Raw genomic sequence first — 13,083 nt, forward strand, 5'->3', positions numbered from 1 at the left:
AACAAGTGATGAAAATTAAAAAGAAGTAATGTTAATGAACAAGAAGTACGCATTGTGTTCAGAATCTGTGAGCTGGTTTCTGTTTTGCACCTCGCCCTTCATATTATTGTGTTTATTGTTCTTTTGTATATTTTGTATACATCTGAGTTGTATATATCTAAGTTGTTTTCAAAAATTCAGACAGGTGGAAAACTAGTGTTTGGAGTGTGTGGACTGCCATATGACTGTAAGGTGAGAGAATGTTCTCTAAAACTTTAATTACATTACTAAAAAAGAAAAAAAGCCAATTCAGTGTCACACTTTTAGATATTCAAATATGATTCACTATTGAGTCTTAGTTGAATGTGCATACGTCCTACAACACCAGTTACTTGATTGTTACTTTACTTTTCTAAACCAGGGCAAAACTGAAAGAATGGAATGCATATTTTTTTACAGAACAAAAGATGGTCAGACAAAATTTATATTTTTATTTGCATATATATTTTATTTTATTTGCATTTATATTTATATTTATTTATTTTATTTCTTCTATAAACCAGGCCAAACCAGAAAGAATGGACACAAAAAAAATATTAAACAAAAATATACATTTTTTTTTGCAACAGAGAATTTGCATTTCTTTTATAAACCAGAAAGAATGGACAACATTTTACGGAGCAAAAAAATATTACTGAATGAAATTTATATTTTTTGCAAGGAAAATTTGCATTTCGGCGTTCTCTGGCAAAAGAGACACCCTTTGTCTTTGAAGAGCATCGCCAGCCGTGCTGAACACGCTTTCGGATGGCACACTTGTTCCTGGGATAGCCAAAAACTTCTTTGCAAGCACCTTCAACATCGGAAAGGAAGCCTCATTTGCCTTCCACCACGTCAGAGGGCATTCGTCGAAGCTCACTCGCGGCATAGCCATATACTCATTGAGCTCTTTTTCTGCTTTCGATGCATCATCCGCCAACGCCTCTTCTGCCTCTAAACCGAAGATTTTTGCCAACGTCCTTTTTCTGGGTGGAGCAGGGCCAGTACTGGGCTCCGTCGAAGCAGCACACAGACTCCCTTGCAAGTCCGCCATCTTCTTCACGGCCTCCTGCCTGACAGCCTCAGGAGCTTCCAAGAAACGCAGGCGAAACCTGGGGTCGCACAACGAGGCCAGGCCTAAAGTGGTTGCGGTGGGAGCACTGTCGTACTTTTCCGACAGCGCACCCAAAATTTCACGTTTAATGTCCTTCAGCAGCACACTGTCTCCCTCCTCGGGCTGGAGACTCTTCTTAATTTGCCTGTAAAGAGGCAGAACAGACGAGGCTGTGACGTAACTGCTTCCGCTTAGAGTCGTGGTGAGGTCCTCTAACACGGTAGCTGCAGACACAAAGTCTTGGACCGCCGAGATGTCGTCCCCTTCTAACATCAAAGGTCTTTTAGACGGATAATCCATAAGTACCTCGCACAGCGGAAGCTGGTTTTCGAGAAAACTTCGGCACAGCTTGAGCAGACTGCACCACCTTGTGGGACAAGCGCTTGGCAAACCCACCTTGTCCATCTCGAGCATCTCCTGAGCTCTGGTGAGGTCTCGCCTCATTTTCCAGCTACGGCAAATACTGTTTTGTAGCCTTTTCAGCCTCCTGACTGCCCTTCTCAGTTGCGTCAGGTTCAGAGCTCGGTTCACCCCATCGTTTATATTGTGACCGAAGCAAGAAATGTGCTCTAAGCCCAGCTGCCAGACCGCTCTGAGGATATTGGCGCCGTTATCCGTCGTGTTGCAAAATACGTTCTTCATGTCGATGCCCCACTCAGACAAGGCGTCTCTGAGCATTTCGCAAAGAACGGCTGCGCTGGGCTCCTTCCAAAAATGTCTACAGGCCAAGCAAGCGTCGGTCAACTTCCACTCGTCCGAAATGAAATGGACCGTCACTGCCACAAACGGAGCACCGGCTACAGACGTCCAGCAATCAGTTGTGACGGCCAGTTCAGTCTTAGTTAGCCTGCATATTTCTCTCTTCATTTTCTCCACCGTGTCCTTGTACAGCTTTGGAACTCCTGCAGTAGCGAAGTAATTTCTACCGGGCAAGGGATATTTCGGTTTTAGAGTGTTCACCATCTGGATAAATTTGGGGTGGTCCACTGTGTTGTAAGGCTCCAGGCACGTAGCCAGATACTCTGTGATCGCCTGAGTACAAGAGATCAAGCTCTTAGGATTGAGCGGCTCAGAATCCGACGCGGTGTTTTGCTGTTCACTAGGACTTTCTGCAACAGTTACTGCAGCACTCGCTGATGCCGTCTCAGCCGCCGGCTCCATGGCATTTTTATGCGAAGGGACGGAAACGTCTCTGGACGAAGAAGGCAGCTCCCTAAATTCCAGAGGGTGTTTGAGCTGGAGGTGTTTGCCGAGGTTGGAGGTGTTTCTGCCTTTTGCGGACACCGAGTGCGAACATATTTTGCAAATAGCGACACCGTCGGACACCGTGCGGCCGCTCTCGTCGGCAGGCAATCCAAAATGCACCCAGAAAGGACTCTTGGTTTTTCGCTTGTCTACCAAATGGTGGTATTCGGGACATTCCAGAGCACGGGGATGAGGCGGGCTGGAGACAAATAGAGGGGGAACATTTTGAACGAAAATAAAACTCAAAAGCCGGTGCATTTAATTTACGAAAATGTACTTGCCGATAGCATTCTTCAGCTACACCTTTGCAGATTTCAGGACAACATACTAATACCAACGTCAGTATATGAATACTGATATATTGATGTTAATATATTAATGTAAACACATTGTTGTCAATCAAGGGGGCGAGGGGAGAATTGAGAAGAGTTCTAGGGTAGGAAGTGGGACTGTTGAACATGCACCATTGCCTCGCCAGAGAAAGCTCCGTGGATTATTTTATTTTTTTCTTTAGTATTTTGTTACTTTTTAAAGTTTTGCCTGAGGTATGTTGACTTTCAAATGCCTGAGTTTTGCTGCACTGCAATATGCCACAGGCTGCATTTTCTTTAGTGGATTTAATTGGCTGGCCGGGCCTTATCTGTTTTAGTGGCTGCAAGCCTACATTTATAGTAGAAGTCGCCCTCACACTGTTACACTTACATTTATTTTTTTATTTGTAAGCCTTTAGCTGCTTGCACTTGTGCTGCATTTTGTATTTTAGTTTTAAAGCCGTGGCACTATTTTGGTTTATTATTATTATTATTATTATTATTATTATTATTATTATTATTATTATTATTCCAGTTGCCCAATGAACTTAAAAATCCCCAGAGAAGGGTCTGCACTGCCATCTCTCTCTGGGCTGTCTATAACTCAGGCTACACAAATCTTCCATTCTTCTGACTAATGACTATTTACAATTTGCTTGCTGAGATCTACGAAAGAGGTGGTGAATAGCAGACCCTCCAATTGTCCCTATTTTCCCAGGGTGTCCCTTTTTTAGAGAAGCCGTCCTGGTTTCTGATTTTATCCTGGACTGCCCCGCTTTTCCTTAGGGTGTCTCTATTTTCACTGGAGAAATGTTGGAGGGTGTGGAGTTATCCAACCCCCGAGCCATCTGAAGGCAACCCTGTATAGGGAAGTTTTTTAAAACAATGTTTAATCTTTTATTATATAGTCGTACCTTTGGCTCCTGAATGCCGCAAACCCGGAAGTGAGTGTTCCGGTTTGTGAACGTTCTTTTGGAACCCAAACGTCTGGCGAGGCTTCCGATTGGCTGCAGGAGCTTCCTGCATCCAATCGGAAGCCGCGTCTTGGGTTTCTGAATGCTTTGGAAGCTGAAAGGATTGTGTCCAGCTTCCAAGGTATGACTGCCCAGAGTGTCTTGGGCAACCCAATGTGGTGTGTGGGGTATAAATAGTAAAAATATCATTATGGAATTGGACGTCTGCTAGTTGCTGGATGGACCAATGTCCTGAGACACCTTCCTACATTCATTTTTAAACCAGCTGTTTGCTTGGAACTATGAGGACTAGACAATGACAAACCTAGACAGCATCTTAAAAAGCAGAGACATCACCTTGCCAACAAAGGTCCGTCTACTTAAAGCTATGGTTTTCCCAGTAGTTATGTATGGAAGTGAGAGCTGGACCATAAAGAAGGCTGATCGCCAAAGAATTGATGCTTTTGAATTATGGTGCTGGAGGAGACTCTTGAGAGCCCCATGGACTGCAAGAAGATCAAACCTCTCCATTCTGAAGGAAATCAGCCCTGAGTGCTCACTGGAAGGACAGATCCTGAAGCTGAGGCTCCAATACTTTGGCCACCTCATGAGAAGAGAAGACTCCCTGGAAAAGACCCTGATGTTGGGAAAGATGGAGGGCACAAGGAGAAGGGGACGACAGTGGACGAGATGGTGGGACAGTGTTCTCGAAGCTACCAGCATGAGTTTGACCAAACTGCGGGAGGCAGTGGAAGACAGGAGTGCCTGGCGTGCTCTGGTCCAGGGGGTCCCAAAGAGTCAGACACGACTAAACGACAACAACAATAATTTTTGAAAGTACATACCTGTTCTCCACTTCCTGGCTATGCTTCCCGGTGTGAGCGTCGCAGGCAGTGTCAGTTGGCTCAGCACCATTGACTCTGCCCAACTCGGCCAGCTTCAGGCAGTTCTCCCTGTGCTTTGCAGATTCCTCGTGAACCTTCGTCTTTAGGGAGATCTGTTTCATGTCTGCCACTCCAGTCCGTGCCCAGGTGGCGCCGCCGCCAAACAGCAAGCAGGGAAAGCACAGGAACGCGTTTTTTGAGGTGCTCCCGCAAAGCCACTCCTTCCGGTCGTACCAGGCCCTGCTAAACCTCCGGGTGACCGGCTTGCCTTTCTCCAGCACGGTTTGCTCAATGCACAGGTCAGGGCGGTCGGGACCAAGCTCTTTAATGCAGCGTTGCTCAGCCAAACTGCGCTGAGGAAAGGGATTTCGCAGCAGGGCTTCCACGCTGTTCACCTTCACACAGTTGCAGGAAGATCTTCTGCTACAGGCCTGAAAAACAATTTAGAGAGGAAAGAACGAATTATCGTACCAGATTGTCCTTTCTCAAGCTGATCACACTCTGCAAATTCAGGTAGGTAGCCGTGTTTGTCTGACGCAGTCAAAATAAAAATAATTTTTTTTAAAATAAAAATTGTCCAGCAGCACCTTATAGACCAGGCATGTCCAAAGTCAGTTTCAGGGGCCTAATTTGGCCTACCCGTCAGTTTAATCTGGCCCCTGTGGCAGTTTATTTCCTGGAGTAAAATCCTAAAAGAAAGCTCGACATCTTTGGTCTGGCCCTTTGGTTGGCCCCCAGGGCCCTTCGCTTCATCAAAACTGGCCCTCTTTGAAAAAAGTTTGGACACCACTGTTATAGACCAACTAAGTTTGTACTGGTATAAGCGTTGGTGTGCATGGTATCTGAAGAAGTGTGCATACAAACAAAAGCTTATACCAGAACAAACTTAGTTGCTCTATAATGTGCCACTGGGAATGAATGTGGAATGAAAACATACATCGTCATGTGATAAAACCAATCCCGTGACTGCAAGCACGGAGAAAGAATCCTAACACTGATATGCGCCTTCTGCCTTTGAGCTCTTTGCTCTCCTACTTTCAAGGCCCTCCATGTTCTGGGGGAGGGGAGGTCTGGAATGCTTTCTAAAGACACTGAGTCCGTCAGCTGTCGCTCCCCTATTGCTGCTGCTTCCTCCTCTTCCTCTCCCATTATTTCCCAGCTTTCCCCCTCATCTGTCTCTGAGCAGTGACCTCCCTTAAGCCCCTGTTGTAATTCTGAACTGCCTCCTTCTTCAGTATAAGGATCAGACTGGGGAGAGATCTCCATCATTCTTTCTCTGCCCAGTCTCTGACACTGCCCTGGCCAGGGCCCCCGATGCCTTTCAACATATCAGAAGCGTTGGCCTCCTGAGCTCGTGTGCTAAGCTATAAGGACTCTACAACAGCCATAGCTGCGAGAACACTAATTACCAAAAATTGGGAAAAGGAAACAATACCGACAAAAAATGAGTAGCTAGATAAATTATTTTACTAGATTGAATTGGATGATGCTATGTGCAATGTATTATGGGAAACTGTGGGAACTTTTAAAAACTCATGCAACCCTTTGTTCTGGGCTTTTTCTTTGTTTTTCGTGGAAACCACGTTGCAACAATAAATAGACCAGGCTTCCTAACCAGCTACTGTTTTGCTTCAGTCTGGCGGGTTGTGTTCTCTTGCTCGAACCTGAGCAATTCTGAACCTGCAGAGCTAGACCCTAGTGAGGTTGGGAAATGGTTTAAGTACCGCACCCCAAGATTTTGTCCTCATCACCTTCACAGCACTTAATTTAGCAGGTCTTCTGGCTGATGAGATTAAATAATTCTTAATGACAGCACCTCTTCCCCCACACCCTCCCAATGCAGACTGATACTAAATATCCAAGTGAGTTCATACCCCAAGACCATTTTTTGCCGTGAACTATGTTCTTATTATTGGGACGCTGCTGGCACTGTGGGTTAAACCACAGAGCCTAGGGCTTGCCGATCAGAAGGTCGGTGGTTCGAATCCCCGTGACGGGATAAGCTCCCGTGGCTCGGTCCCTGCTCCTGCCAACCTAGCAGTTCGAAAGCACGTCAAAGTGCAAGTAGATAAATAGGTACCGCTCTGGTGGGAAGGCAAACGGTGTTTCCGTGCGCTGCTCTGGTTCACCCGAAGCGGCTTAGTCCTGCTGGCCACATGACCCAGAAGCTGTACGCCGGCTCCCTCGGCCAATAAAGCGAGATGAGCGCCGCAACCCCAGAGTCGGTCACGACTGGACCTAATGGTCAGGGGTCCCTTTACCTTTACGTTCTTATTGAAACTGTGTCTATACTCCAGATATTTATGTCTTCTTTTCCCCTGCTGGTGAATGAAGCTTAAAGTCTCTAGCCGTCTCTTCAAACGGCTTCTTCTCTTCAATGTGCAATAAGATTTGCACTATAACCTTCCAGTCCAAACATTAAACTAGTTTCTCTTCTCTCTGGATGCTTTCTTGAACAACAAGAGCCCATTTTTTCACGATAGCTCCTCCTATAATATGTTATACGGCTTCTCCCCTATGTGTATTATCCATACAATAAAGTTTTTGTTGCAAATGACACTTTTCAGTCAACTTATAACTTACTCCCAGCTTGGGATGCTTGGTGGCTCTTTTTGCTGACACTTTGGGCTGTATCGAACAAAGCTGTTCTGTTGGCGGAAGGTTTTCCGCCTGCACGATGGAAGGTTCCTCCTCTCTCTTCACCTCACAAATCGGTTCCAGGGCTTCACCCAACTCTCCAAACCAGATATTCAGGGGACGCAAGGGGCAGTAGGAATCTACTTCACTTTTAATCTCTGGATCTTTACTTCCTGGAATCAAAAAGAAAGGAAGCATGTGAGGAACTGAGTCTCTAAGGAGAAGGAACCAACCAAATTCACAGCTGTGTAAAAGATAGCAAAGACATCACCCATGCAAATATTCAGTGGGGAGGCAGAACCTGCCATACATTAAATAAACCGGGCTGATATTTACTAAGGTGTTGTTTTAAGTTAGCTATTCAAGGGCGGAATATTGGTTAGCAGGAACTGTTGGGAATTGATGACCTTGTCACCCACTGGAACCAAAAATTCTGTCATTTTCTGCAAGAACCAACCAAACTTCTGGAAAGGAAGAGAGTTGAGGGTGGCAGAAGTCTACAAAAAATAAACACACTATTATCAGGGAACCAGTTCAAAAATCACCTGTCTACAGAGGACCTTAACTAAGGTGTGAGGAACTATGTCCCTCCAGATGTTGCTAAATTCCCAGCTCACATCATCCTTGATCATTTGACCAGCTATGACTGGAGTACCACAGGACCCTCGTACCTACGGGACCGCCTCTCCTGGTATGCCCTGCGGAGGACCTTAAGGTCCATAAATAACAACACTTTGGAAGTCCTGAGCCCCAAGGAGGTTAGATTGGCCTCAGTCAAGGCCAGGGCCTTTTCAGCTCTGGCCCTGGCCTGGTGGAACGCCCTACCTCAAGAGATCAGGGCCCTGCGGGTTTTGACATCTTTCCGCAGGGCCTACAAGACAGAGCTGTTCCGCCTGGCCTTTGGGCTGGACTCGGTTTAAACCCCACCTCTCATTTATTTTTTTGATGGAACCCCTTATATGAGATTTGTATATAAATTTTCCCTCGGCTCTTTTTGCTGGCCCATGTAGGACCGGCATGGATAGTTAGCCCCGGTGAATATTTGATGTTTTCTCCCCTTATGCCTTTGATCTATAGGCTACCACTAAAAAGAGGCTGCATTTTAAGCTGCATTTTAAACTGTATTCAAACTTACATTTTAATCAACTGTTCTCTGTTTTGTTTTGGGGGTTTTGTTTGTTTGTTTTGTTTTGATTTGTTTTTAATGTTTTTACTGTACTTCTATTCAGTGTTAGCAGCCCCGAGCCCAGTCTTGGCTGGGGAGGGCGGGGTATAAATAAAATATTATTATTATTATTATTATTAATTATAATTATTATTATTCTTCACTTCTCCCTTCCTCCTTGTCATTGTGAGAGCTGCTCATTTTCTTCCTGATGTACCAGCTCACAAGAAGACTTCTTCTCCTGCCCCAGGAGTACAAGGTCTACAGAAGCGCCTCCGGGCAAGGGGTTTTGCCAAAATATTTTTGGAAGTCCACAAGATTACTGTGCACCAGACAACCATGGGCAGCCGGTCCCTTGGGGCGAAAGGGTCACTGCCCCACAAACCCCAGCCTGCCTGCCTTCTCCCTTACAAACAGCAAGGGAGTGGCTCTGCCCATCACTGGCTCTCGCTTCGCTCACCGCTGGGTCCCCCTCCATGCTGCCCTGCCAGTCTCAACGGGCACCAGACACCACTGCAGAAAACCTCCAATTTCCAGGCAAGGAGGAGCACATTCACAATTACCTGCTGCTGAGTATCCTTCCATGCAGGGCGGTATAACCAGCTCTTCGAGCCAGCGGATGAGGTCCGGCCTGGGCATGAGAGGGTCTCCTCCTTCTTGGGAGAAAGGAAAAGCAGGCCTAATTACAAACACATTTCCTTCTGAAACATCCCCGTTTCCGTCTCCCACACCCTGTTCTTGGCAAGAGATGGAGGTCTCCGCCCCCGTCCCCCATACTTAGGTGCCCACCTGCCTATTGCCCAGTTCAGATTTTTGGGGAAGGGCCATTGCTCAGTGGGGGAGCACTGGCCCCACGAGCAGAAGCTCCCAAGTTTAATCCCCGGCTGAACACTGAGCTAGGTAGACCAATGGTCAGACTCGCCACAAGGCAGTATGGATATGAAGAGAACAATACAGCCTAGATCAGACACGTCCAACTCTCAGGAGACTGCGATCTACTCCTGGTATAATAAATCTAGCAGTGTGCTACTACAGTGTCATCTTTTTAGGGAAGATTTACCAGAGTCGTTGAGCTTTATTTAGGGATGAAGGACCAGAGAGTTGCGCTAGATGATCCTCAGGGTCCTTTCCAACTCTATGATTATAAATACGATACGATAACCTTTATGGTCCTTGTCCCACACAGATCAACGAAATTGAAAAAATCTACATCAGACATTCAAAAACCAACAAGCCTGCTATCCCAGTCTGGTTAACCCCCTAAAAACTCTGATACCCCATAATTAGATACAATATACTCCCATAGAGACTACCTTACACTGCATTTAAAACCAAAATTGCATTTGGATAGAAACTGTTTCTCAGGCGGCTAGTCCTAGTCTTTATAACCCTTTACCTTCTTCCAGAAGGCAGAAGCTGAAAGAGATCATTTCTGGGGTGCGCACTATCCTGCACTATCTCTGCAGCTTTCTTGTGACACCTGGAAGCATAGATTTGATCCAAGGTGGGAAGAGGGAACCCAATTATTCTCTCCGCAGTCTTTACAACCCTGGACAGCATTGTTTTTTCCCTGACCGTGCAGCTCCCAAACCACACACACAGACCCTAAGTTAATACACTCTCCACAGTACAATGGTAAAATGCCATCAACAGGTCCTTTGAGAGATTGTTTTTCTGGAGGCTTCTCAGAAAATATAACCTCTGCTGTGCTCTCTTCACCAGGTCTTTGCTGTTTTCTCCCCAGGTTAGGTCATCTCTCAACTCCATTCCCAGAAATCAAAACACCGAGACCTGTTCCACGCACTTCCCCTCAATAATGAGTGGCTGAATATTCAATTTACATTTCCTAAAGTCCACAATAATCTCTTTTGTTTTCTTTAAGTTTGGGAGTAAGTTGTTTTTCCTGCGCCACTCCCCCAACTGCTCAACTTCCTTCCTATAAGCCGCCGCCCCCTCTCCAGCCGTGATTAAACCAACCACCGTTGTATCATCTGCAAACTTAATAATCTTATTACTAGGGTATTTGGGGCTGGAAACCCCTGCAGAATCAACATATAACTTCAGAGCATATGCTGTCTCAACAGATATCATACCATCCTGCCTAGTTGCATCCCTCTCTTGCTAGTAAACTATAACAACAACATCATTAACCCAGAATGGCCATACCGAATGATCCCTGCTGTTGAGACTCCAACACTATACAGTCGCACCTCGGCTCCTGAACGCCTGGGGAGTCAAACGTTCCAGCTCCCGAACGATCGAAAATTGGAAGTGAGTGTTCTGGTTTTTGAACATTCTTTTGGAAGCCGAACGTCCGACGGGGCTTCCAATTGGCTGCAGGAGCCAATCAGAAGCCGCGCTTTGGTTTTCGAACATTTCAGAAGTTGGATGGACTTCCGGAACGGATTGTGTTCGACTTCCGAGGTACGACTGTACCTGTTTGTATTTCTATCTTTAATGCTATTTTTAATATAACTTTTTGCCTTGCTTGAAAACCCATGCAACGATGACCAGTTAGGACAGGTGTGCTATTCTCCAAAATAAATTGCGAGTCCAGCAATGAAGAGTGAGAAATCTCATCTCCTCAGTGTCTTACGAACCAAAGGGTAGAGAGGTCCCTACCCAGGGAGGTCACATTCCTATAATTTTCCAGCATGATTTCCTTGTACAGAGCCTTCTGCCATGGGTCCAGGAGTTCCCACTCCTCCTTCGTGAAATGTATGGCCAACTCCTCAAAGGACACCAGACCCTGAAAAGTAATATTATTAATTGTTGTTGTTATTATTATAATGCCCCGCCCATCTGGCTGAGTTTCCCCAGCCACTCTTCACTCCTCGCAAATAATCCTAAGGAAATGGGTGTCAATCTGTCTGCTTCACCCACAGTGCAGGTAAATAAATTTTGGAAATATTGTACAAGAGCCAAAGCTTGTAGCCTACTTAAAGGGCACTTTGGATGTCGAAAAAGCAAAAGATAGACCCCATAACCAAAGAGGAACCCAAACTTTTCATTCCAATGAATCCCAAAGCATCGTACAAACTAAAGATAAAAGTAACATAACAGAACATCACAAACACAGCATAAATCATAAATAGAATACCTCACCTACCTGAGCTGACCGCAGAGCAGCCATTTCTTCTCTCTTCATGAAGAGGAGGCCTCCTGGAAGGGGTCACTGAGCTTCTTCCACGACCTGTGGGGACGGGTTGTGGGGTGTGAGAGAGACAAGTAGGGTTGGAAGATCTTTATCCTTTCCCACCTTTCCCCCCACTTTAGTTCCACCACAATGTGGAAAGGTAAAAAATGACATAACATAAATTCCTTGTGGCCCACGAAGCTCACAGCCCAGAGGACCTTGCAGGGTGCCTTCTTGGAAAACTACAGTTCCCCCAGGGATCCTTGCAGAGAAGTCGGGCCCTTCGAAAAGGTGCATTGCTTCAAGGGTGTTTCAATGCATAGGGAGGGTCTGCCCTACGCCACGCAATATGTGGGGGAACCACAAATGATCCAGCAGCAGGAGGAGCTGAGCACACCTACTCCTGTGGAATTAATTAATTGACGGATGGATTAATAATAATAATAATTTTTGCACCCTGCCCATCTGACTGGGTTGCCCAGAGACTACGGGAGAAAATAATAAGTGGTTTCTAAAAAAAAACAGAGGAGGGGGGAAATTGCTTGCAAGGTGGTGGGAGGGATTTCCCCCAGCTGGGCTGGTGAGAAGGGGGCTGGGGGTGGGATAAGAGGGGGGTCCCTTTCACCCCTTCCTCGCCCCCCAGGAGGCCTGAGCTGCTGCCTCACCCTCCTAATACTCACCCTCAGCGCCTCCCCAGCAACAATTGGGGAGGATTTGGGGGGTAATTGGGGAGGGGGAGGGGGGAAGAGTCGCAGGGTGGGCCTAGACACTTCCGGGTTCCCAACTGCAGCGGCTAAGGGTCGTCCATGTGCGGGGCAAGCGGGAGTGGAAATAAGCAGGAGTGGGAGGAGAAGGGTGACAGCAGTCACGAAATTAAAAGATGCCTGCTCCTTGGGAGAAAGGCGATGGCAAACCTAGACAGCATCTTAAAAAGCAGAGACATCCCCTTGCCAACAAAGGTCCGTATAGTTAAAGCTTTGGTTTTCCCAGTAGTGATGTATGGAAGTGAGAGCTGGACCATAAAGAAGGCTGATCGTCGAAGAATGGACGCTTTTGAATTCTGGTGCTGGAGGAGACTCTTGAGAGTCGCATGGAGTGCAAGAAGATCAAACCTCTCCATTCTGAAGGAAACCAGCCCTGAGTGCTCACTGGAAGGACAGATCGTGAAGCTGAGGCTCCAATACTTTGGCCACCTCATGAGAAGAGAAGACTCCCTGGAAAAGACCCTGATGTTGGGAAAGATGGAGGGCACAAGGAGAAGGGGACAACAGAGGGCGAGATGGTGGGACGGTGTTCTCGAAGCTACCAGCATGAGTTTGACCAAACTGCGGGAGGCAGTGGAAGACAGGAGTGCCTGGCATGCTCTGGTCCATGGGGTCACGAAGAGTCGACTAAACGACTAAACAACAACAACAACAACGAGAGAAGCCTTAAATAAAGCAGGAGGGATTCGAAGGTTCCATATTTTTACCCCTTCCCCGCATCTGCTTTGGAATAATCTCTCCCTCCGGCCGAAAAAAGAAGGCTGGATAATGGCTATATGAAGCCACATTGCGCATGCAGCCAGCAAGGAAATGTTGGGGGAGTTTCATGGATGGAGAGCTTGTAAAATGAGTGGAA

The 13,083-nt window shown here is 46.4% G+C and overlaps 2 protein-coding genes across 4 annotated transcripts in view; one reads left to right on the plus strand and one right to left on the minus strand.

The window, feature by feature from the left end:
* LOC310701787 (uncharacterized protein) overlaps window positions 1-13,083 on the plus strand; it is a 224,343-nt gene that overhangs the window by 182,360 nt on the left and 28,900 nt on the right. The gene's annotated exons all lie outside the window — the stretch shown is intronic.
* Window positions 513-12,238, minus strand: LOC310701118 (E3 SUMO-protein ligase ZBED1-like). Of its 3 annotated transcripts, none has more exons than XM_083491421.1 (7): window positions 12,144-12,238; window positions 11,437-11,520; window positions 10,950-11,076; window positions 8,891-8,980; window positions 7,109-7,335; window positions 4,487-4,956; window positions 513-2,576 (listed from the first exon to the last, which is right to left on the minus strand). In XM_083491421.1, the coding sequence occupies exons 2-7, from the start codon at window positions 11,473-11,475 to the stop codon at window positions 671-673; spliced, it is 2,859 nt and encodes a 952-aa protein (XP_083347547.1). In that variant the 5' UTR covers window positions 11,476-11,520; window positions 12,144-12,238; the 3' UTR covers window positions 513-670. The 3 variants fall into 3 exon arrangements, with proteins under 3 accessions (XP_083347547.1, XP_083347546.1, XP_083347548.1); XM_083491420.1 differs by having other exon boundaries at window positions 8,891-8,983; window positions 12,144-12,208; XM_083491422.1 differs by having other exon boundaries at window positions 8,891-8,983; window positions 11,433-11,520; window positions 12,144-12,208.

The sequence above is a fragment of the Podarcis liolepis genome, assembly GCF_965112155.1.
Source record: "Podarcis liolepis genome assembly, chromosome: 2".
NCBI classification, from domain to species: Eukaryota; Metazoa; Chordata; class Lepidosauria; order Squamata; family Lacertidae; genus Podarcis; species Podarcis liolepis.